Source organism: Xyrauchen texanus, chromosome 16 (assembly GCF_025860055.1).
Source record: "Xyrauchen texanus isolate HMW12.3.18 chromosome 16, RBS_HiC_50CHRs, whole genome shotgun sequence".
In the NCBI taxonomy this organism is placed as follows: domain Eukaryota; kingdom Metazoa; phylum Chordata; class Actinopteri; order Cypriniformes; family Catostomidae; genus Xyrauchen; species Xyrauchen texanus.
In genome coordinates, this window is record NC_068291.1 from 2,422,921 (window position 1) to 2,449,706 (window position 26,786).

The following is a 26,786-nucleotide window of genomic DNA, read 5'->3' on the forward strand; positions in this document are numbered from 1 at the left end:
TCCAGTCTATCATTAAATCGAAATCAGCAGGCATGCAGTAATTGGAATGAAGGATGTATTTTGCATGCTTTGGCATTTTTAAACAACCTGTTATGTCACAAGATCCTGTTGATATGATGACTTTATTTGCACAGTCAGCATACTCCTGTCAGTCATTTTAGTTTATTTAGCAATGTATTCTAGATTCAATTGATCATACAATTGCTCAGGTGGTCGCTGGTGTATGCTGTCAGCTTGCGCCATGCTAGTCATTGTCTAACTTGGCTCAAGCCAAAGGAGAAAACAAAAAACAAATGTGCAGTCTAGGTGCCGCAACTGCAGCATTAATGGATCGACACTGCAGCAGCGCAAATGTGATGTCAAAAAAATAAAAATAAATTAGATTACTTAACAATCACACAAAGTGGGGTCTCGGTATCTCAGCGAATATTGATACTGACTACCACTCTTGGAGTCATGAGATTGAATTTAGGGCATGCTGAGTGACTCCATTCAGGTCTCCTAAGCAACCAAATTGGCCCGGTTGCTAGGGAGGGTAGAGTTACATGGGGTAACCTCCTCGTGGTGGTGATTAGTTGTTCTCGCTCTCAATGGGGCGTGTGGTGAGATGTGTGTGGATCGTAGAGAGTAGCATGAGCCTCCACATGCTGTGAGTCTCTGCAGTGTCATGCACAACGAGTCACGTGATAAGATGCGCGGACTGATGGTCTCAGAAGCGGAGGCAACTGAGACTCGTCCTCCGCTACCCGGATTGAGGTGAGTAACCGCGCCACCACGAGGACCTACTAAGTTAAATTGGGGAGAAAAGTGGATAAAAGCACCACAAAAAAAATAAACAATCAAACGTATTTATTCAGGTCACTAGATAAACACTACACATTTTAACACGCACTAGGGATGCACTGCTAGCTACACGTGACTGAAATACACCTCACTGCAGCCCACGTGTCTCGTTGGGGGGGAGGGGTCACCTTATTTGCTTGTCTTGTCTATTTATTTTCTTTTAACTTGGTTTTGGGGATTTTATGTTTGTTCAGTAGAAGCAGCACCCTTCTCCATGCAACAGCAGCATATTTACTCATGTCAAGTAGCAGCTGCAGATCTAGTCTGCCAAGACCAAGCCCATACCATGTCATATATAGATAGAATAAAAATATATGTTATACTACTAGAGTTGTCCTAACTGAAATTGGTTTAAATAATATTAATCTATTTTAAACTGAATAGTTTTTTTGTTTTGTTTTTAAATTTTGTCCAGTCTTTACCAGAGTTAGTGTTTAGATGATCTTCAGACCAAACATCACAAAAGTTGAATGGATTTTTTAATCTTGACCTAACTAGATCACATCATTAAAAACACATCATAAAAGTAGTCCATATGACTTGTGTGCGCTATTCCAAGTCTTCTGAATCATAAAATAGCTTTGTGTGAGTAACAGACTGAAATGTAAGACCTTATTCACTGAAAATCTTCCCTTCTGCTGCAGTTCTCAAATCTTATTCTCCATTCACATCATGTTCACCTACAACACATGGTAAACCTGGTGTAAAAAGATGCCTTTTTATCTGAATATTAACAGAAATAGGATTTCAGTGCTTCAGCAGAGGGAAAGATTCTGAGTGAATAATTAATTAATTTAGGGTCTGTTAAATGAACTTTTTTATATTATGTGAAAAAAATATATATTTTGGACATAAATAATAAACACAATTTAATTTCTATTTGAACGCTCAAAAACACCATCGACCGTTGTCCTATAACGTGAATCTTTTATTATTAAAAGCAAAACCACACAGATGATGATGCACAGGAATATGCAAACTAATACATATGATAAATCAGGAAACACTGGCAAGATTTGAGGAACATTCCAATGCTTCTACATGTAATATTATATTTCATCTGTCCTTCTGCATAAACTGCAATACTCTCCTCTACTCATATTATACAGCTAAATGACACATATTTACACCTTTTTCAAAGAATGATTATTACAGATGTTTCATGAGACAAATACACATCATAAATCCACCAGGAGCATTTGAACTAAAAACACACCACAACTTTGTCTACAGTGGCAGTATAAAAGCAAAATATATTCCAATAAAACCAAACTAACATGATCTCACAAGCCTATTCCACAGACAACATGAAAAACACTTGATTTAACTGCTCGACTGAGGACATTGAAAATCCCAAACCTGTTTTCCTAAATGTTTATCGTTTAGGAGCAGAATATTTGAAATGATTTAAGACTGTTCTTGTACAAAGTGCAACAGAAGTGATTAAAATGTGTGTTTGGCCACACAGAAAGTGGCCTGTAGGTGGCGCTCTGTTACTACAGATATGAAGGTGACTTGAAATCCTCAGGTACGTCACTGTCTAGTTTGCAGATGACCTTGTAGATGGCTTTTTTCCAGGAGGGGTCGGAGTCTTTTGCAAGTGAAATGGCGCTGTAAAACTCCTGCAGTGTGATTTCAGCAACCTCTAGAAACCTGTCTGGAACCTGACGGACAAACATTGGAAACAGAAACAAATTGAACTTAGTTGATTGTAGTGATATTATACTGAATATATACTGTTTTAACATTTAATCCATGCCGATGCTTTTTGGAACTATTGGCAAAATTCTGATAGTTGCCAATATTGTTTTTCTGTTTATTTATTTTTATTCGTCCATGTTTCTCTGAGGCCGACGCTGGATGATTCTACCATTAGAACGGAACATATATATATATATATATATATATATATATATATATATATATATATTCTTGTTGCACTCTAATCTGTCTTGGATACTATTATTCTGATGCTACATTGTAATGCAGCACTTTTCGTCCCACTGTTTCCTTTATATAAATCACTCATGATGTATTATTATTCCTCACTTTGGATAAAAGCATCTGCCAAATAAATGTTAATGATTATACTCTGTTATTGTCATTTATGATGACACATACTGCAAATATGGATATATAAAAGTGTTAATGAGCAGAATACAGACAAAACAATAATGGTAGACATGTCTTACTTTAGACAGATGTGTGCATGGCTTTCACTGCAGATGACACATGAGTAAATGGGAACTTGAGAGTATTTGAGTATATTTGATTCCTTTTGTAGACTAATTAAATAAAAAAGTTTTTGGAAAATGTCCTTATGCAAACAATCGTACTAATGTAGGTAAATTTGCACCAGCTCGCTAATAACTGTGAACCTCTGGGATGATGTGTGTGAGAAATTACTGATTGCCAAGCAGCCTGTTTTTAATGCTGCACTTTATATTTGGAGAGACAAATGTTAAAAAGAAACTCGCCGCTAAAATGATACCCTTGTCCATTGTGAATATTAAGTGTAGATGTGTACTGTTGAAGCACCGCACACACAGAGGTGACTGCCAAACCATGCAACCACCTGTTGGCCAACATGGCGAACTTGTCAGTGAAAATTCATCAAACTTGAATTCCACACAAAATCGGGCGAAATTCACAATGAAGCGGATTAGGCAAAATCCCCTCTACCCAGACAGGGCTGCGTTTCCCGTACAATGACGTAACTCACCGTTTAACCACCATAGTACAATGCATCGTTATAAAAATGAACTAGCTAGTCATGACTGTTTCCCGAAACCGTAGTAACTACAGTGTGTAGCACATTCTTCATTCAAACCACGTTGGTTGAGCTGCTGTTAATACCATTGCTCAGGGGGTGGAGTTACAACTTCTGCAAATATTAAACTATAATAGAGAAAGCTTAACAGCCTTTAATCCCTTAAACGGCTGCACTTGTGTTTCCGCTTAGAATGCCATTTTCTGCAAAACCCCGGAATAAATATGTGGAATAAAAGTTGATGCCTCAGCCAAGTGAAATAATGTCCGCACAGCAAACTAACAAAAAAAAAGAAGTCTAACCACAGGTAAAGAGCTGTAGTTTCGGGGAACACCCTATAAAAAAAAAGAAAAAAGAGAATGGGCTGGGTAAAAATATTGAGTTTACAATTCGTGATCTTCATTTTAACAATCCCAATATCATTCTTAAAATTTCAAGATCTATCTTTTACTTTTTCTTTAAAGTTGACTTTTGGTTGTGTTTACAGTAACGACAGCAATATATATGGACAACAGCATCTTCTAACAATAAAACTGTGGAAAATGAGAATGGAGCATAACAAACAAACCATGATTTTTACCAGAACAGTGCATCTTAAACACTCTGTTATATTTCAGTATAAATGATGACTTTTTGTTGTCTTAGCATGCCATCCATACAGAAACAACGATGATGATATCTCTGAATTAATTTCTGCTTGTTTATTAAGAAATGCTGGTAACATACTGCTTACTGTAGCTAAATTCAGCAGGAAAAAACACTGTTTAGGCTACTGTATATTATACTGAAAGTGCACTGGCACCACATTATCTTGTTCTTTTACATAGTGTGTCTGGCTAAGCCGAACCGTTAGAGTCAGACACGTGCAGATAGTTTCACTGGTCCATTTAGGATCGCCCTGAGACTCCCGAGCGATAGTTTTGTGCGATAAGAGGTTATACAGTAGTTATTAAGCCTATTTTTTGTTGACTATCCATATACCCATCTGAAACACGTTTGATTAGGGTCACTTGAACAATGCAGCCTAATTATACATGGGTTCCTTTACACAGACAAGTCCTCTAGTCATTCAGACAGCCCATGACTAGTCAATTATGAAAATGATTAGTTTTGCACATCCCTACACACAACGGCAACCACCCACAACACCTCAGCATCATGACAGTGAGTTTTGCATGGGCAAGTCCTAACTGAACTGCAGTTTTATCCCAAGCAACTGAGCAACTTTGAGAGTGCGGTTCTGTCTTGAACAACTTTGCAGTGTGTATGTTGCCTTTGTCTAAATCAATACATTTGCCTCCAGTCTTTGATGTTATAACACACTGAGGAGGTGCAGTAAATGTCAAGTGTGTTCATGCATGCTTACAAACTGTTAATGCTTCAGAACTCTAAATCAACACTTTAGATACTCTGATGTTTATGTTCCATCTTTAATGTTTTCATGTTAAAGTGCGGTTCTCCTTTGCCCTTTGTTCACTGTGGCAATAAAACCAAATACAGTGTCAGAATCATTAGATGCCCATTCTGGATGGATGCTTTGATTATTTGCAGCGTGTTGCTTCGAATTTAACTGCTCGGAAAATGTGTGAAAGAACTCGTTCCCATCGCAGGAATTCATGCAGCGCTTCACATAACTTTGAAGGACGTGGTTTCTGTGGGAAGAAGGTGGATCTATCCAGAGGCATTATTTCCCGGAGAGTAGCTCCGCTTCACTGTTGACCGCATTTTTTCTCGCGCATCTCCAGACACAAAAGGAGACCCTGAGAATGGAATGTCTTGGTACTGAGGTAAAGACAACTGTGTCCGCTCATTCCCATTGGCCAGCCGATTGCTCGGGGGATTTCTGGCTTTTTTCGCATCAGTAGCAATCCAAACCGCGGTCAGGCATGCTCAGCGCGTAATCTCAAGTTGTTTTAGCAGATTCTGCGGCTTCCTCTTCCCACAGTTTGATGAGGCAGCAGCAGTGCTGTGCTGCTGGGATAACGGCGCAGATCCAGGTGAAGAGTGACACACGGGTCAGGATGAGGACGAACATCATACATGGCCAATTAATCCACATGACTCTTATAGTCGGACTGATGTGCATTTAAACAGGATGTTCCTGAGCTCAAACAAATATATAACTCTGTATTTAAGTTAATTTTATAACTTATATCTTTAGCAACCTCACACGGAATCTGTTCTGTCAGAACAGGATTTCTGTTTAAATTCTACACATCATTCGCCCCTTTGCGTGTTCATTTATGAAATGATTTGGCTAATTTGATGATGCATATACAAGTACCAATAAGAGTGTAGTATCATCAGATCCATTTAACATATTTTACCAGCTTTAAATCTATTCCTCTGAATTCTACAGATTTTTGCCCAAAATTAATATAGAAAATACACTATAAAATAAATCAGCAGATTCTGTCTTGGCCTGATTATTAGCCTTAGCTTATGTCAAACATGCAGTGTTGGTGAAGCTACTTGCTAAGCTAAAATGGCATCAGTATTTTAAGTAGTTCGACTACAGTCAAAGTACCCTTTAGGGGTATTTAGGGTTCATATAAAAAATAGCAGTTTTCAGTTAAATAGAACATGACCTCAATAACAAACTTAATATACACGCCCACAGACACACTTAACTACTGTGGCTGTGGCTCAGGTGGTAGAGCGGGTCGGCCACTAATCGCAGGGTTGGCGGTTCAATTCCTGCCCCACACGACTCCACATGCCGAAATGTCCTTGGGTAAGACATCCTAACCCCAAGTCGCTCCCAATGGCAGGCTAGTGCCTTGCATGGCAGCTCTGCCATCAATGGTGTATGTGAAAGAGTGAAGGAGTCACAGTGTAAAGTGCTTTGAAAACCGCTAAGGTTAAAAAAGCGCTATATAAGTGCAGACCATTTACTAAAATTAAACAGAACACTCATTTATATAATGAATCTAAAACATAGAGTAAACAGCAGTATTTGACTAAACATTTCACTACAAAAAAAAAATAAAAAATTGCTTTTTGGCTGAACTTGTTGCCATGGACAGTGGTTTCACATGTTTGAAATTAGATTTCTTAACTAAAAATTACTATGTGTAATCTCAACACAAATATTTTGTGTAGAAAGAACCTAGTTGACAAAATCCCAACAAAATAACACGTTTCAATGTACCTCAAATAAATCTCTTATTTCTGAATTTCTGAAAGTGAATGTTAGCATGCTAAATACATGCTAGTTTGAAGCACTACACAGTGTAGTTTAGTAACTCTGCAATAGTTATCACAGCATTTACTCAATGAAGCGAACAATCAATTTCATGTGTGACATCGACCTGTTCTCATCGTTAGCTCAAGATCCACTCAAAACTCCAACATAACAGCAACTCGACTATACCTCAACAACACAAAACATTAAACACTAACAATTATTCCCTGTTATATTCATCTTACACAGAAACACATAACACTTCAGTTTACAAAGCATGTTGGGAAATAGAAATCCCCTGCCCAGATTCATCAATGCTACTCTAACAACACAAAAAGTATCCATGTAGTCCCAACTCAAATGGATCTGAAACTTCCATTTTACAAATTTAAATGGATAGTAGGGCTGGGCGACAGGACGATGTTATCGGATATCGACAAAGTCTTACAAATCGTCGAAATGCCGATTTCGACACTCATTGACAGATGATGATCAACAATATTGGTAAATGGCAAAATCATGGATCTAGGAAGTTGCCAGATTTATTAAACAGTAGCCCAGGGTATGAAATTTGCACCCGCCAAATGCAACAAGGAATTTTAATTTATAAATATCTTTTGTTTAATTTTTACGTGTTTCAATAAATACTTTTATTTTTAAAGCAAAATCAATAAAGCAAAAATATTCAACGACCCTCGACAGGGAGGTTGAAGATATAATCGGATATCGCAATATTTTTTTAAGGCGATTATCGATTAAATATTTTTTTATATATCCCTCAGCCCTAATAGAGAGAACGCATTGAAATCAAGTTGTGACAAAATGTTGCTTTAGTAAAAATTAATAACCAGCAAAAAAAAAGTGAATCTGTTTTCTGAGTTCATTAAAATGAATTGTCCGAATGAACAGGCTTGCTAAAATGATCTAACTTTGCAACACTACTTGAGACATTATAGTAGAACGAGTTTGATTATTGCCGCAGGTTGCTCAGTTGAGCTATTGAGCCTAAAAGTTCCAGAAGTAAAAATCACATTAATTTAATCCATAGGTGAACATGTTTGTAACGATACTTTAAAAACCTTTAAAGTGAGACTAAAGCTGGAAATATATTGTTTGTTTACTTATAATGAAACTTTAAATCAATACATTTGCAATGCAATGTAATGTACGCAAAGGTGTCCGTACCTGGAAGTCGTTGGCTTTGTTGTAGTGCATGTTGAGTGCGCGAAACAGCTCAGACTCTCTGCTGATGGAGATGTCCTTCACATCATTCACACCGTCTAGGATAGCCTGACGAGCAAACTTCTCCATCTGGATGTAGTAGAACTCTCTGAAGTTACTAAACCACTTGATCAGCTGAGACGTGATGCAGCGATTGAACTAAAACACATTTCAAATATAGAAAATATGAGTTCCAGGAGCCTGTAAAAATGTTCAATAAAAAATCTAAACATTATCCATAGGATGAATCACAACCAGAAAAAAAAAAATATGTGTATCGTGTAACTCGTCCTGTTCTTTGTTTTCTACAGACTGAGACCTCAAATCATGTGACTTGTTCAGGAGAGGTGTGCTATTCATTTTTTAAGCAATTGAACTCACAGTTTTTACAAAAATCTTACACTCAGCCACAGTGGGCATCAGCTTCAGTAGGATGTCCCTTTCCATTATGACCTCTCAAAGAATCGACATTATGTTGTGCATTTTCCATTTGAACATACTGCTAAACGTCCACACAACTACGCCAATGTTTCAAGCATTTATTTTGGCCAACATTTACTTTACATTTTCTATATGGGTTTAAATTAAGTGATCGTCAATGTTTTGGTTGGCAACTTCATCTGCAAGAATTAACAAGAAATCTTGGAAAGCACATCTTTATTATGCTCTGTAAATGCATTATAATGCATTCATGATGTATCATAATACACCTTATAAGTTATAACTTCTCAAAAATTATTATAACTACAGTAACTACAGTCGTAAGTAACACATAATACTTAAACAATTCGTAGTTATACATTAAAGCGTATAATGCATTATAACAATAAACATCCCATTAAGTATATATATATATAGAGAGAGAGAGAGAGAGAGAGAGAGAGAGAGTGCAAGAGTGCGATATGTCCCTACATCAGCACTGTTGTGATTCGGCCGCAGATAATCTGTAGGTAATCACAGCAGTGCTGATGTAGGGACATATAGCACAATTGTGAGTGTGATATTGCTTATATACAACAGTTCAATGAACATGCACATTTAAAAAAATTTGGAAAAACCGAGTACGGTCATAAAAACGCATTTGTGGATGGAACTACTTTATTACTTTATTTACTCTTCATATTTGGAGAAGGTCATATTTGTGCAGGTGTCGCTGTGTTATTTGTGCAGCGCACCACTACTCCAGAGTCTGATAAATCTTCTTGAAGTTATTTTGCAGTCAAACGGGGTTTGAGTTACCTTTCTAGCAATCCTACGAGCAGTTCTCTCTGAAAGTTTTCTTGGTCTTTCAGACCTCAACTTTACCTCCACCATTCCTGTTAACTGTCATTTCTTAATTACATTACGAACTGAGGAAATGGCTACCTGAAATCGCTTTGCTATCTTCTTATAGCCTTCTCCTGCTTTGTGGGCAGTATGTATTTTAATTTTCAGAGTGCTAGGCAGCTGCTTAGAGGAGCACATGGCTGCTGATTGTTGGGACAATGTTTAACAAGCTAATTAAGGTCTGAGACTTTGGTAAAAGTTATCTGAGAGCTCATATCTGTTTGGGTGCCCAAACGTTTGCATGGTGCTCCTTTCCCTTTTTTCACTCTAACATTGTACAAAACTATAATAATACACTAATCTTGCTGAAAATGTTGAATAGAATGTTTCATTTTTAACTTTATGACTTTTGGAGATCAAAACATTTTCTACTCACTTAACTATTCACAGAAAACCACATTTTTACCAGGGGTGCCCAAACTTTTGCATGCCCCTGTATATATATATATATATATATATATATATATATCATGTAAGTGCTGTCATGCACATTCTTGAGGTAAGTGATTTTGTGTATGTCTGGAGCCATACTTTTTTTTTTTTTCAATTGAGTGTATTTAAATTAGAGCTGTCAAAATTAGTGCATTAAAGCAATTAATTAAAAAAGTTTAAAGTAATAATATTTCTTAATCACAATTAATGCAACACACACAACAGTGATCCAGTGTCAGTGATAAAGTGCTGGAGAAAGGAGCTCTTAGCACTATTTGATGTACAAAACAAGCCCAGATGGAACTTGTGAAAAACATTATTTTCACATTATGTAAGGCGCATTTGAATTACCACACAAGAATACCAAGTCTATCACCAAAACACAGAATGAGATGTTTTTGACTATAAGCACTATAAGAGTTCAAAGCGGCACAGTCTATAGATAGCCACAGTCTACTGACAGATTCATATTGTGGATGATGATAGTTTAAATGTTTTAATGCCCAGTGCAGGGAATATACAACCTATGTGGAGACCAGTTCTTTCAATTAGTCAACCTCATAATTACACTTTGGGAACATTTAATGTGACTTGAATTAGTGTTATTTTAGTGCATTTCTATCTTTATACTGTGAAAGGCTTTGTTTGAAAATGTTAATAAAGCATTATATTATTACGTATTGTTTTGTTATCTTCACTAAGTAGGAAATAAATGCATTTTGACAGGAGAAGAAGTACACTACCGGTCAAAAGTTTTAAAACTCTTACTCATTCTTTATTATATATATATTTGTTTCACATTTAGAATAATATTAAAGTAATCAACATTATGGAATAGCATTAATGGGACTATGGGAATTATGAAATAATACTTTATTCATAATTCCCATAGTCTGTGTAGATTTTGCAGACATGAACTCTGGACATTTTCTCATGAACTTCTTGAGGTTTCACCCTGAGATGATTTTAAACAGTATTGAAGGAGTTCCCATCTGTGTTGGGCACTTATTATGGGCTGCTTTTCTTTATTATTTCATCAGAGTCATCCATTTCAAAAACTGTTTTTTAATTACATTTTACTTTTATTATTAAATAAATGTATATGGTGGCACAATTATATTTAAACATTTAAGCATACGCCTTCACATCATGAGAAATATTTCAGTCAAGTGACCCCAAACTTTTGACCGGTAGTGTATGTATAGGGTCTAATTTTAGCACTTTTAAAATCTGCAATTAATCACAATTAACTAAGAACTAAGATTATGAGATTAATCGCAATTAAAAAAAATATCAACTGACTGCGCTAATTGAAATGCATTTTTGCAAATCAGAATATTAGCATTTCTCTTGTTTTTATATCTCCAAATAAAATGCACAACAATAGTGTTTATTGAATAGAAACAGTTTGATTTTTTGTATTCTTAGGGTGTGTTTTGTATAAGAAGTAACGAAAATTTGGCTACATATGGGATCAACATGAAAAAACAATTCTCCAATGAGAGTTACTGAAATGAACCTTGTACTGCAGTTTTACAAGTGTTTTTCTTATTGTCTCAAAATTTACATTGAATGTGTGTTCCTTTACATTTGTAAATAACTACCATATTACAAGCTGGACTTAAAAATATTATATGGATGTTGAAGAAGACATTGCATTTTTGTCACAAGCATATCATTATAACTTCTTCAGATAAATTGAAATGTTATAATGCATTATAATCTAAGGTATCACTGTAAGTAGGTAAGTATTATAACATATTATAAGGCTTATTATGAGACATTACCAATGCATTATAATGCCTGATTTTAATGATTTCATTATGTTTTAAATTATTTAAATATGTATTTATTGATTACCATGGTTTTGGTTTACCATGGACAGGTTTACCAAACATTTTCCAGATTGGTCCCAACCCAATCTCATACCATTGGTTGAGTCAATGTTGCTGTGTTAAGATGCTCAAACAAACGGAGGAATGTTTTGAAAGTGTCACAAAGATAACGTGTTTTTACATTTTGGGGAAATCAACCTACACCTGTCTTAAAGCTGTCTCTTCATATTAAGCTGGAATATGAGATAGTATTTTAACATCAATATCATTACACATTAAAACAGTTTTCTGTAATTGCATAGTGTGTTTAATCAGCTGTATATGACAACTAGTCTTTCCCACCCGATGTCTTGCACACAGAATCACAGCTATACAAACATCAGCTGAAACTCTGTCTTCACATCAGCCCTGTTATTATAACTGCTCATCCGCTAACAGAGAGGAAAATAGAGAGCTAAACTAATGCCTGAAGGGCTGAACCCTCGTCAAAGACGCTTCGTCTGCGGACTGTGAGAAACCACAGATCGAGAGGTCAGAAGGAGGATTCTTTCTCACTGCGTTTGCTTGATCGGAATGGAGTCGGACACTGGGATTAGTCCAGGCTTTGTGTGCTGTGGCTTCCCACAGAAGAGTTTGGGACAGGCAGGAGGTTGTCGGTGACTCTCCTTACTGATCTTTAGGTGACAGGGGAGCCCAGTTGTCCTGTTACAGGATCGGACAAGAAGGCTGAATGGGTAACTGGAGTCTGGCCAGACAGGATACAGTATTTCGGTGCAAAATTTCAGTGCTAATAAGTTATTATGTATGCAAACATGCAAATAAACACGTTAAAGACTGAATTACACCCTGTGCTTTTTAGATTGATCTGCATTAAGCTGCCTTCTGGTTACTTCTGAAATGTCAATGCACACCACTGCAAATGTTAGTAGTGTCATGGATCATTAACCTACTTTTGTGCCACATTAGCTGGGTTTACATCCACATGAATTTTAAGATATTGCATAAAAAATGCTGTGAGAAAACACCAAGATGCCAATAAAATATCCAAAATGCACATAAAAAAATGTATGCAATCACTTGTATTCCAAGATACATATATAAAAAAACAACATGCCTCAACAAGTCATGTGACTGAATAATTCACTCATAACTGGACTAACCTATCATCACTTTGCATCTAAAAATGCTCTGGTTATTCTAAAATGCCAAAGTCTGTCATTAAAAATGATTGAACATGAAGTTTGTGAGACCGTCTGTGCATTCTAAACTGCAAGTCATTTATTACATTAAACAAAAGAGCAACAATGGTTTCAACTTCCCTTTTGTGCCAATTTCCCCAGAAGTGACAATTTTGTTCTCCTGAACACATGGGACGGAAAGTAAGAGACAATGTACAGTCAGCTGGTCATTATTGTAAAATAAATGCAAAATAAAATAAACCGACAGGTTATATCAACCTGAAGCGGTTTATTTTGCAACAATGACCGTCTGACTGCAGATTATAATGCTACTGAATAAATTCATAAATGAATAATTAATTGGGCATGAAATGGACCACCTCCGGAGTTTGGATGGTGTTTATTTTGCGAAAATGACTGTTTGACTGCTCATTATCCTGCCTATTACACGACTACTTGCCAAATAAATGAATAAATGGACATGACATAATGATCTGAGTTGAAATCACATTATTATTTGAGAAGAAAGAGACCCCAGAGTCTTCAGAAATGGCTGAAATCCACCTCCGGTTTGCATCGGAGTTCTTTTTTTGCAAAAATGACTTACTGCTCATTATCCTGCTTATTACACGACTACTTGCCAAATATATATAATGGATATGAAATATGTCTTCATATGAAATAATGATTTGAAATAAAAGATTTTATAAGCTTACTTGTAGAGTTGACTCGCAATACTCGAATGACCGAAGAATTATCTCTTTATCGTCATATGTGCTCTCATTATTCTGAATTGAGTATTTCAGAGAGCAATATAGAGCTATATTATATATAACAGCACATTAGGATTAAAGTTATGATTAGTAATGATAAATAACTTAATATACATTTGGGATAGAGGGAAACGTTTACGAATCAGACATTGAAAAACACATATTTGTTTACCAGTCATTTGTAGCTGTGAAGTCCCCTTACAGTGGGTACTGCCCTGGTACTTTACATATGAGGTAGAAAAACGTGATTTCTAGAAAGTTCAGCAGTCATTTTTTTTATGAAACAAACAAAAAAAAACAATGTTCCTGACATTTTCAAACACAAGTGACATGGTTTACTGAAAATGAGCCTGTTCAAATGAACTGTGTATAGTCTTAATCAGTACAGCAATTAAAATCAACTTGTGTTCAACTGCACGAGCAGCACTGGCTTTTGGCAGTTGTGTTAACTCATCATCACAACACTTGTGCCTCAGGATACGTCACACACACGCACACACAGGATACAGCGCTAGACACACACACACAGCTATACTCGCGCCTCAGCACTCTTCTATTGTTGTGTGGTGAAAGCTGGAAAGCTGAAGGGTTAACGCTCAATAGAGGAGGTGCTGCTCCCTTTGTCTCCTTTCGCTGACTTGAGAAATGTTCTATTAACTTTGTCAAAGTTAAACCAGCGATTCAGGAACCGTCAGCCTGACATTCAAGAATATTTGTGCATCCACTTGCTCAAGCGTCTATTTTTGTGGTAATATTTTGGGTTTGTTTGCCGAAGCAATAGCAAGCTCTTTTCTGGATTAAAAGAACTAGTCTATTTGAATGTAAAGTCAGAGCAGACTCACCATTTATTAATATGGAGTAATATAAAATCAGTAAGATTGAGAGGTTCTTCAAAAGAAAATGCAAGACAAACCTTGGAAATAGAATATAATGACTTTACCGCTACAAAACACATAACAGGGCAGATCTGGGCTAGTTGTCACAAGGGATTTATTGCATGTCAGTAACTGTAAGGTTTTGAGTCAAACGTTCAATTACACACACATATAGTGTTTTTGTTTGTTGTTTTCAAACACCTGGTTTAATTTCTTCTTAAATTAGATTGTTTTCTTAATTCTAATATCACATTTTGTAACAGCTGGTTTTGTTATAATTAAGCACAATAAAACCACAAGCATACATTTTAATGTGCTTTATATGTTGTCATTTGAAATTCGCTAACTACAATTTCTGTTTGCCAAATCAATGGTTTGATCATTTTTATGGTTCTTTTAATATTTTTGTTGTTTCATTAATCAGTTTGTGTTTCATAATTGTTTGAATCATCACATTTTGCAAAAGGTGCCACTGCGACAACTTACCTCATAGGGTATCTTTGTTTTCTGGCCAATGATAGTGGAAATGTTGCTTTTGTAGTCAAGACTTTAGGGGTTGTGCCAATACAGAAATTGACTTCCAAAAATAATCCTGCCCTGAGACATTCACAGGACATAAAAATGTGACAACTAGCCCCTGATTTTCCCTACACTAATAAATGTAAACAGAGGCATTATTAACCAGTAATTTGGTTGACCACACAAATGAGTAAACGTGACATACCTTAACATCAGGGAAAAAGTTCTTGAGTAAATTTGAGCTTGGGTAGCGCGTGTAGAAGAACATCAGTTTGGCTTTCTTCAGATGGTTTGGGGTCAAACCCTCCTGAATGTGAAGAACGTTAAGGCCTCAAAATGATCACAATAATGATGTGGTAATCAAACTGGTCTTACAACATCTCATCTCATCTCATTTTATATATATATATATATACTGTATATATTAGCAACTAAATTCGTTTGCTAAATTATGCAATTTTTTGAAAACAAAAGAAATAAAATGAATCATAAATGCAGTGTGAATATCTCCTATTCATTGGTCTAAATCATATCCATTTGGACAATTCTGTATTAACCAGGGAGTCGATTACCACACGACAGCATCTGCTAACAAGAAAACAAGCTCAACAAATTAGATTAAGGACTTCAATTAGAGACCTGCAGTCTGAGCTGTTTGCCTCTTATCTGCCGATAGTAATTGCTTTGTTGTGAAACATTGAGTGTTAATATAATATAGAAATTCAATTTACTCAAGGAGGATGTACGGTGTCCACTTACGTCCTTTCACATTTTAGCGGCACTTAAAAATAGTGAAATGTGTACTTTGAGAAATGTTACATTAGAACTCATCCTTACCAAGTGTGAGGTTAAACAATATTAGAAAACTGCAACAAAAGATTGATTTTCTCAAAGAAGCATGTTGGTTCGGAAGTAGAACATTAGAGATGTTGCTAATATTAAACCCTCATTGCTAATGAAAGAATAACTATTCCAACACAATAAACATCCATTACATAAGTGTAATGATGTTTAAAAGCAAAGCAAGCTGCAACATTGGCCCACACAACACACCGGCCATTGATGATGGTGTATAATGACAGCTGAGAGCTTGCTTTCCACAAACAACCAAAAGTAACCTCTCTCATCCAGTCCAATCACATTGAGAGTGCAGAAACATATTATGCACCTTTTCAAGTCTGATGGAAAAAAAAAATCTGAGAATTTCCAGAAGAGAAACTGTTGCTTTTTCTGCCTTTGAAAATTGGCTTTTGTTCTTAACAATTCTTATCAAAGCCTTGTATTCCTTTTTATTTGTCTTTTCCTAGACTTAAAGTCATTACTGAGCCCAGATTAAAGAAGATGCTACAATTTTCTTTGGGGTTACCGAGATCAAAGCAAAAATTCTCCTTGAAGTCTGCGTTAGTGGAACAGCACACCGCTGCACTCAATTCAACGATTGCTCAAGAGCTGGTCGTTTGTTCAGCAATATCTGAATGTTAACTACTAGATATTAAATAAAGGCAGTCAACTAAACAAAGAAGGGGATTTTCAAAAGCAGCTCAAGCTAAACAAAGAATAAAACGCATAGATATAATTTCAAATTAGATAGTCTTCTTGTGACTCCTAAAAGATGAATTGTATTTCTATCTGATTACATCAAAGGACTAATGCGTACTAAAGTCTTTTGTCAGTCCTTTGATGAAATCAGATAGAAATACAATTCATTTTGTCTAACAGTTAGACACTCGCATTTGTTGTGCATTTGCATGCCATAAAAATCTTCTTAATGAAATTTGTATGCATGGAAAAGAAAAATCACAAGTGGGATCTCTTTAATACCTCAATTGTTTCTCTCAGTCAGCCATGAGCTCAAATGGAGACTTTGCTTCTCACGTTTCCTCTTGAGTTTCAGAAGAGATCTCAAACGCTGCTCAAATTTACCAAGATATCAAAGTCTCATATGAACTCTGGTGTTAATTTTCAGCCTCATTTCATGAAAATGATGTGACTGTGGCGACAAAAATTATATTACGTGGTTCATTACTCTTATTTGCGGCAGTTCCGAGGTGAAATGTCAATGTGTGGCACTAAAAGCAAGATCAATTTTCCCCTAAACAGATGAGGTTTTTTTAGGTTAATGTTCTAACGAGTTTTAAATCAACAAAACCAGATGTCTTGACCTGTGCCCGACGGGTTTTGGGCTAGATGCAGGTCAGTTTTTCAAGTAGAACTTTGGGTTCAAGTTTGTAATTAATGAAAAAATAAACAGGCTTACGAACTTGTTTCGCACACATGCTCTTAGGGAGAGTTAGGGGCCGTTCACACTGAATGTGTTTTTGCGCGTGTCTGTTCTGTTTTCCCATTGTTTTCCTATGTAAACACACACTGGACAAATGTCTTTGACATTTGCACTGCGTCTCACTTTTTCTTCAACGTCTCGCGCAGGACCGGCATATTTTAAACACCATGTCAAGTTAAAAAGAACTTTAAACTGGGAGTCGCGTGGGGCCATGCGAGGGTCAGACGTGTGAGCGAATAGTTTTTAATAATTTTTTATCATAAACCAGTGAGATTCGATACACCCTGCTACATAACTGTTCTAAGAAGTCAACATGTCAAAGAATTAAAAACTCAGCCGCGGGAGGAATTCAGCGGCAACTGGCGAGCACGTCTGTGATGCGAAAGTCGTAGCGGACCTGGAGGATCTTGTTGTAATATGTCGATTGATTACAGCGATGGAGGCCAAATGATCTGGATTGGTTACAAGAATCTGGGACGTCGAGAGACGGATCGATTATCTGGAGTCATCAAGAGGGAATTAGCTGCTAATCTGCTAGTGACCTAGATAGACTTGCAATGCATTTGGGGAAAAACTGGAGGATTTGGAGGATCATAATCGGCGGAACAACGTCCAAATTGTTGGAATTCCTGAGAAAAAAGAAGGCTGAGATATGGTCAAATTCCTAGACGAGCTCTTTCCGAGTCTGCTCGACATAACAGGCCATAAGCAGGAAATCGAGTGAGCTCACAGAGTTTCCGGCTCGCAGATCCATGGAGGGAGACAGAGCCCAATCAATTTTTGCCACATTTTGGAGATCATCTGATAAAGATCTTGTGTTACAGAGGCGAGGAGTAAAGGAAGGCTTTCTTGGAAAAACCACAGCATTTACTTGTTTGCGAAAATCGACAAGAGAGAAAGGTGAACGATTCATGGAATGCAAGAAACTCTTACATCAACGGAAGATCGCTTTTGCACTGATATTCCCGGCCAACCTAGAATAGATACTAAGGATGGCCACAAAATATTTACATGCCCACAGCAAGCATAGTCTTTCATAGAGACAATGGGGTGAATAAACCATTTGCAGTTTCTTACGTGACCCCCAAGTGAGCATGACTCACTGAGAAGAGACACTTGACGATCTGAGGAAGCTGGGGGCCATTTTGTTTCTTTTTGTGCTGGTTCCGCTTAGCAGCTGGAGTTTGTTTTGTGAAGTAACACTCCTTCAAGAAACTCTTGCATCGTCGGAGAATCTCTTGTGCACTGATGTTTACGGCCAAATTGAGAATAGATACTAAGGATGGTGGCAAAATATTTACATGCCCACAAAAAGAACTTCAAACTGTCAAAAACGCAAGTTGAGACACCTGCGCCCTGTTTCATTGTTGGTGCCGCATCTAGATCGTTTTTAGCGCAGTTGTCACAAATATTCAAATATTCAGGACTCATACATCAGGTCCATTACATCACACGTGCAAGGCTCTATCAGTCGAGCTACCACGCAATTTGATCACTCTTGAACAAGCATTTAAACGTAGTTGGTTATGTAATGCAAATATTAAAACAAGTCATGCGCTATAGTAAAATTGTTTTGATGTCATAAGATAGCATTGTGTGAGGAACAGGGTAAAAAGCAAGTGTTTCTTAACTGATAACTTGCCATTTTATGCATAATAAAATGTTTTGTTGATGTAGCACATCTAGTGTTCATTTCACCAGGAAACTGCCGTGATACGTACAACGAGCCACATACAAATTAGACCAGGTTGCTAATCTTACAGCTCTAAACTCTTTTCTGCTGGTTAAAAATATCATTTGTGTCTAGAAATTTAGGAAGAAAATCATGTGAAAACTCCATTAAAGGGATAGTTCACCCACAAATTAAATGTAAGTCTCATTATCTATGAAAGAGCAACATCTGAGCGATACCTTTTCCCTGCGTGTAGCTTGACAATATTGTATTTTCATTTCTTTATATTTATTTGGATGAGAGATTTAATGTTTCTTGATTACTTTTTATGTATATTTTTGGTTCTAGCTTTGATTTGCTGAGGCCAAAGCACTATAAAGGATATATTGAGTGACATGAAGGAGCTTCTCTCTGCCATGCTCTGCAGATCTCCACACTCCATCTTGACATGCGGGAGGCAGATCGTGTCGACTGTGACCAGTCCAGGAGGTGTCGGGCGATGGTGCTGACCCAGATGCCCAGAGTTCACCTTGGACCTCATGCCGATGCTTTCCCAGGAATGCTCAATGGTGTCCGGAGATGACCTTTCCAAGGGCGGAGGCAGACAGGGCAGTCCGGAGAAGGTCGAATGAGGTCCATATTTCAGAAGGTGCTCCAGGATCTGGCTGTCGTGGAGAGAAGTGTTGTAGCCAAACTGAAAAGGAGTCTGGTGGAGTGGGTAGGGTCTCTTTACACCCTGGTTGACTGAGTTTAATTGGCTAAGGGAAGGTTTACGAACCACCAGGGACAGAGCTTCGGTCTGGTGTTCTGGGCTATTGACGGGCGAGCTCTCAAAGCGATCCTCAGATACGGATTTGACTATTTCATCAGAGTCCGACAGCTCCTGAGGGGAATCTTGTTGAGTTTGGTTCTCTGACTCTGAGTATTCTGGACTCTGGCAAGACTGTGGCTCGGATAATTGGTTTAGTAGAGTCATCGAGATTTTTCTGAAGACCATATCAATGCTTTCACTCACGGTCCTGGTCAGCTCACATTTAAGAGTCTCCTGAAGGTTCTTGACCTCCCTATCGGAAAATAAATTATTGTTCACTTTGTCTTTGTAGCTGCCTCCAAGACTTTGTTCAAACTTCAGCAGTGGATCTTGGGTGTCTTGTTCCAATCTCCCATGTTTCCTGTCCTCTGAGTACTTCTGGTCGTGCACATGCGAGATCTTCTCCTGAAGTTGATGCAAGAGACGCTGCATGCTTTGGAGCTGCTCCTTCAGTTTGTGACACTCTTCATCTTTGCTTGTCTTGCCTCTAATGTTGGGTTGCCCATTGGAATGATTGGGTTCCTGGTGTTGGGGAAGCCTCTGCTTGCGCTTGTTCTCTTTCAGAACTTCTCTTCGACACTGCATGGCTTCACATTCATTTTCTCCTTCAATGTGCGACCTGGAATTGGGTGAACCAGCCATGCCCCGTATGATGTTCTCCACCCGGGCGCGTTTGGCTTGGAGGTGATCGTTTAATGGTCGCTCAATGTCCGCGTTAAAGGGTTGACACCCAGGAGACAAATCCTCCATGCTATCTTTGAAGGACATGCTGCTCTGGTCCTCTTGAGCGAAATCAGTCATGTTGGATTCAGATTCGACCACGCTTCCACCAGACACATTAGCTGAGGGCAGGTAAAGGAGGTTGTTGTCTAGGGAAGTCAGTTTATTGTGAATAGTTTTACGCAGGAGGTGAGATATGATGGAGCCGTTGTGGTAAGAAGCGAGGGACTCATCATACATGCTTCTGCGGAAACAGGGGAGCAGGAGGTTGGCTTTGTTGCCTTCCATGCAGCTCTCGCTCAGCTTGTGCATGCTTTGTTCAGACGGGCTCAGATTCATGTTTTCACAGGCAGCAGTTGCCGATTCCGTACGCAATAATGAGCCTTAGAAACTGGTACTCTGTAATAAATAAATGATAATTAAATAAGGGATATAATTAAGGTAACTCTTTACATTAAGCTCTCATATGCCAAACAAAATTGTCATTTTCCAGATTCTGAAGAAATGGTGATATTTAAAGTTATGAAACATGAAACATTTAGTTCTGGTTTAAAAGAATTGTGGTTGATCTTTTAGAGTTTTTTTTAAATAAAATCTTTATATATTATCATTTATTTATTTATAAATAATAAGGAAACAGATTAGTAATATTAGACTGCATATTATAATAAATATACAAAATAAAACATAAAATGCAAAATAAGGCACAGTCTTTTTTCAATGCCACTGTTATATTAAATGTGCATTTCGTAATTATGGTTGATTTAGATGCTCAAATTTAAATACAAGTTCCTTTAAATTAAACTGATCAACAGATTTTTCATATGTAACATTTCATTTTCACTACAGATGAAAATGTACACTCTAAATATACACAAAAGTTTAAAAAGACTTCGATTTTGCAATTTGAATATATGTGATATTAATACATATGAATATTTATGAAACATACAGTACATACGAATGTCATAAATATTTAAGTATATGTGTGTATGCACATGTATAGTCAACATGTTCATATTAGTAGGTATTTAAAAATGAACATTACAACATTAGGTGTTTAAAACGAACCTTAAAATATTCGAATAGCAAAGTATGAGGTTTTTATTAAAGAAGTAAAGGCAATATAAAAGTATGAGTTTCTATGAAAGAAACTTCAGCAAAAGATGAGAAGAGAGAGAGCGCGCTTACCTGTTGCTCTGGAGACGCGTGACTGCCAGTGTGTGCTCGGCTCGCTCTCTTCTCTCTCTCCCTGGTGATGTGGGTGTGGCCAGATCCGCCCCTCGATCGACACACCAGCCAATAAGAAACCAGGAGCAGCCTAATGTAAAAAGTAAACGCTTGTGCTTAACTAGGAAGTAATAAACCACTACAAAGAATGCCAAATATGTATGAAAATAATTCATACCTGTGTTATTTCCTAAAAATTAGCTGATATAAAGCAACTGAATCAGCAAGTATAAAGGTGACACGTTACAAGTGACTTTATTTTGCACTCTCATGTACTAATTTAATGCAAATAATTGTGTTACAAATAATATTATTAGCATATAATTAAATACAAATCTACATGAATTTCAGCATTCCTCTCCATTGTGCTTTAATGGCAGCAGAGACTCGACCTGGAATGAGCAAAATCTGATGATGAAAACTTCCCATACGTCAGCTAGCCTCCAGTAAAATACAATAACTACACAAAAATAGAGTTTGCGTTCTAAACAATTTACACACTATGCACTATGTGCATATCGATGACATACTGTAAGCTGCTTAGACACTTTGAGCACTTTTGTGTACCAGGGGTTGATTTTTATTTCAATGAAGGTCACATTAATCCTGACTAGGAAACATTTACGAGGACTTCATCGTTTATTTTTGGAACTTTTCAGATTACTTTTATGTGCAGATTTGCTGTTTTAGTCTGTTTTAGTCCCAGGCCCAGACTTTCAATATTAAACTATGAAAATCCATTATAATAATACAAATTATTACATGTTAAAAACTATGATAATCTACATAAAGAGTAAAATAATCATTATTTCTATGAATTGTTCAGAAATTATGACTGTCCCACAGTTTTGGTGTCATTTCCACCACAAAAAAGCAATTTCACCCCTAATCAAGTTTGTTCAGAAGTTAGTGTACTTCTTAATCAAGTGAATAAAAGTGTCAGTGAAGAGCACTCTTGAGATGAAATATGAGACAAAACAAAAAAATTAAGGGAAATATTAGTTTTTAGTGGTCGTCATTTCCAATCAAGCTGTAATATGGTCAAAATTAGTAGAAAGTGTGACAATATTGTTTAATTGTGTGTATTTAGGATGTATATATACAATGTCAGCTATGCAGTTGGCCTTAGCAAGACATAGTCTGTCATTTTATTAGGTTGGCTAATGTGCTAAAGCTAACACTTTGCTTTGAGAGCTAAATATATATATATCAATATCCAATTACAACTGAAACCCCCGGGATTCTTGTTTTAGTGATTTTACATGGAAAATTAAATTAATTTATTTAAAAAATGAAAAACTCAAAAACTTTAGCAATCAAATACATTTCTAAATTCAAACGAAATGAAAAAGGAAGTGATAAAAGAATAATACGTGTGTGTGTGTATATATATATATATATATATATATATATATATATATATATATATATATATATACATAAATATATTTAAGTATATAAGTAACCACCTTTCCATTTACGGTCAGGTAAGTGTCCGTCTAAACATGCAGGCAGAAAATTACTACACAAAAGAAGACATAAAAACAATTATAAATGTACAAATAATAATGATCATAATCACTGAAATATAACTCATGGTTGGAGGTGTTTTTGTATTTATGTTTTAATCACAGATGTATAGGCTGCAGAGTTGTGTTCACAATGAACTGTTCTGTGGAAATAAAGTGAACTGAACTCAAAACACCTCCTGAACTGAGATGTCTGAGGTCATTTGCAGCACTCATAGATGATACTGTTCTTGCAAAACAAAATTCAGAAGACTGAAACAAAGAAAGAGTGAGAACCTTTTACTTACACGTGTTCACGAGACTGCCCGCCTCCGTATCAGCGTGTCATTCATGCACATAGACGACTTTTCTGTCATCTGATCTTAATAATATAATAAAGTGTGTTTCTTCAAGCATGTGTCTGTGTGTCTACGGGCAAATTATTTGTAATATTAATTTGATGATAATAATAATAAATGTAATGCATGGGAAAATGCGCCAAATATTGTCTCGATATTATCAAAGGCATCATCACTCTGACCATCACCGATCCCCGAGATCATCGTCGATGTGCATTTTGTCTCTATAAATGAACACAACGTTCAGACTCTTGCTGCTTTTTCCGACACATTCAGGATCATTACTGCTTTGGTTGGTGTCGCTGCGGCTCGCTTCGTGCATGTGCTTTATATTTGAAAGGCTCATGATTACGGTTTAGTATTTCTCTGTAATGTAGAACAGTGTTAGCAATGTTACTTATTGCATTATTCCTCAGCCCTGGAACACAAACCATTTACTGATGCCCCCAATATATATATCCATCCATCCATCCATCCATCTTCAACCGCTTATCCGAAGTCGGGTCGCGGGGCCAATATATATATATAAGGAATTAAATTAATATAATAAACGTGTGACAACTAGTCGATTAATGGCTTAAACTAACGACTACTAGTCAACTACGAAAATCTTTGGTCTGGGGCAGTCCTACAATTTATCATGATTAGGCCTACTCAAGTATAAGGTGTTAGTGATGCTGCTGTCTAGATTTGATCAAAAATGACTTTTTTCAGATAGTGATTGTGCTGGTTTTTACATCAGTAATGTCCTGACTATATTTTGTGATCAGTTGAATGCCACTTTGGTGAATTAAAGTACCAATTTCCTTCCAAAACAGCAAAATCTGTACATTATTCCAAACTTTTGTCTGCCAGTGTTAATTGATCATAATCTCGAGTAACTGTTTTAGAGATTTCAGTCTTTCCCATTTAAGTTAATAGGAGCTGTACTTTAAGAAAATAGACAATAGCTGCCTGTGAGTGCTCCAAAGATGGCTGCTGAGTAGAATTACTTTCCTTGCCAAGTCCCCCATGTAATTATTTTTTTTTTAAACATTTTAATTTCCAGCACAGAAGTCTATTAAACACAATACAGCATTTTAGATGTGCTGGCAATGACACTATGGTGGGAATTTAAATAAATATCCTCTGATGCATGAACATACACTGTTGGACATTGTTAGAAGAATAATTGTAAATTGTAAACTAGAATGTACATTTCCTGAAGAAAATGTGAGTGGTGCTTGCCGTGGCAAAACTCATCAAATAGCATTTTATAACTGCTGAGATATGTGTTTTTTTACTCGGTTGCTAGAGTACCCCCATCTGGTTGCTAGGCAGTTACCATAGTGATATTTATCAAGTCTCCTTGCTATCCTGAGTAAACTCAGTCAACCCGGAAGTCTCTACAATGTTCTGATCCAGAGATATGTGATTTGTTACTTGGTTGCTAGGGTAACCCCTCCTTGTTGTTAGGCAGTTACCATAGTGATTGTAATCAAGTGTCTTTGCCATCCTGATTGAAATAAGCCAACCAGAAGTCTCTACGTTTTTCTGATGCAGAGATATGTTATTTGTTACTCAGTTGCTAGGGTAACCCCATCTGGTTGCTAGGCAGTTAGCATAGTGATACTTATGAAGTCTCCTTGCCATCCTGATTGAAATAAATCAACCCAGAAGTCTGTACGATTTTCTGGTGCAGAGATATGTGATTTGTTACCCGGTTGCTAGGGTACCCCATTTGGTTGCTAGGCAGTTACCATAGTGATACTTAACAAGTCTCCTCACCATCCTGATTGAAATAAATCAACCCAGAAGTCTCTTTGATTTTCTGGTGCAGAGATATGTGATTTGTTACCCGGTTGCTAGGGTACCCCCATCTGGTTGCTAGGCAGTTACCATAGTGATACTTATCAAGTCTCCTTGCAATTCTGATTGAAATAAGTCAACCCGGAAGTCTGTAGTGTTTTCAGGTGCAGAGATATGTGATTTGTTGCTCGGTTGCTAGAGTAACCCAATCTGGTTGCTAGGCAGTTACCATAGTGATACTAATGAAGTCTCCTTGCCATCCTGTTTGAAATAAATCAACCCGGAAGTCTGTACGATTTTCTGGTGCAGAAATATGTGATTTGATACTCGGTTGCTAGGGTACTCTGTGTAGTTGCTAAGGAGTGGCTTGGCAGCTGCCAATCATGAATCTCCAAAGGCTGCTTGTCAGTATGAATGATATAAACCAACTCCCATGCCTCTGTGACATTCAGAATGGAAGATATCCCTGTATGGATTTTGGTTGCTAAGGTGTTCGACAATGGTTGCTAGGGAGGGGCTAGGAAGTGTTGAGGTGATTCATGATTGGCTGTTTGCTGCTCAGAGTCAAACGAGACCACCCTTGTGTTTCTATGACACTTCTATCCATAGAGATCCCTTTGATCTCTTTCATTAGAAGTATATGGGACTTGTTGCTAAGGTGCTCTAAATTGTTGCTAGGGCATGGCTTGATAGATTCAAAATGATCCTGAGAGACTGATTGGTCGTCTGAGTAAAATGAGCCCGCCCCCTATACAAAATCCCTATGCCATGTCATTTCATGGGCCGTCCTACACCATTGTAAGTCAATGGGGGCAACTTTGGGCGGCTCCTGCCCCCCAGGGATGCAACATTTACCCCATATTGAGGTATGCTCTTACAGAGCCTGCCAGCCTCTTCGAATGTGGCGAATCACACGTTTCTGCGAAATCCTCGCTTGGAGCTGTGACGCGTCAAAGTTTGTCGCAATGTTAAGTCTATGGGATTTTCCGGCCGCTTTTTTGCCCCTGGGGCAAATACCGTACCCCCGATCGCTTATAAAAGTCATAGCACACGTGTCATCAATAGGCCGTTCGATTTGACACCTCATTCGTGGGTCTACGCCAAACGGTGCGGGACGAGTTAGGTGCCGAAGTTTTGTACGGAGATATAAAAATAAAAAAAAATAATAAGTATGTGAGATTACAATAGTGATGCCTTGCCTTTGGCAAGCACCACTAATAATTGTACAATGAGTGTAAAAAAAATTTAACGATAGTCCACAGTGCTAAAAGTGATCAAATATGCAATAATATTTCTTGAATAATATTCATAGGCTTAGATAGATTAATTTGATGCTAAAATCCTCCACTGTTGACTTTCAACGAACTCGCCAGCATGACTCACATTGAAAAGTGACATGGTACAGTCCACGCGCGCCCCTCTTTCTGACTCATTATGGTCCACTCCGCGCGCTTTCCGGTG

General features: G+C 37.2%; 1 protein-coding gene across 1 annotated transcript; it reads right to left on the reverse strand.

The window, feature by feature from the left end:
- Positions 1–1,768: 1,768 nt before the first annotated feature.
- Positions 1,769–21,652, reverse strand: prox2 (prospero homeobox 2). Its single transcript, XM_052146026.1, has 5 exons — positions 21,632–21,652; positions 19,295–20,839; positions 15,162–15,269; positions 7,983–8,177; positions 1,769–2,507 (listed from the first exon to the last, which is right to left on the reverse strand). The coding sequence occupies exons 2-5, from the start codon at positions 20,777–20,779 to the stop codon at positions 2,340–2,342; spliced, it is 1,956 nt and encodes a 651-aa protein (XP_052001986.1). The 5' UTR covers positions 20,780–20,839; positions 21,632–21,652; the 3' UTR covers positions 1,769–2,339.
- Between the last annotated feature and the right edge of the window lie 5,134 nt (positions 21,653–26,786).

What these genes read in the sequence shown, in the direction of transcription:
- prox2 (XM_052146026.1), bottom strand. Translation starts at nt 20,779, where the DNA reads ATGAATCTGAGCCCGTCTGAACAAAGCATGCACAAGCTGAGCGAGAGC. An exon ending in GCTCCTTCATGTCACTCAAT is followed by an intron (nt 15,270 to 19,294) that starts ATATCCTTTATA and finishes AACGTTCTTCAC; the next exon opens with ATTCAGGAGGGTTTGACCCC. An exon ending in ACAAAGCCAACGACTTCCAG is followed by an intron (nt 2,508 to 7,982) that starts GTACGGACACCT and finishes TTTGTCCGTCAG; the next exon opens with GTTCCAGACAGGTTTCTAGA.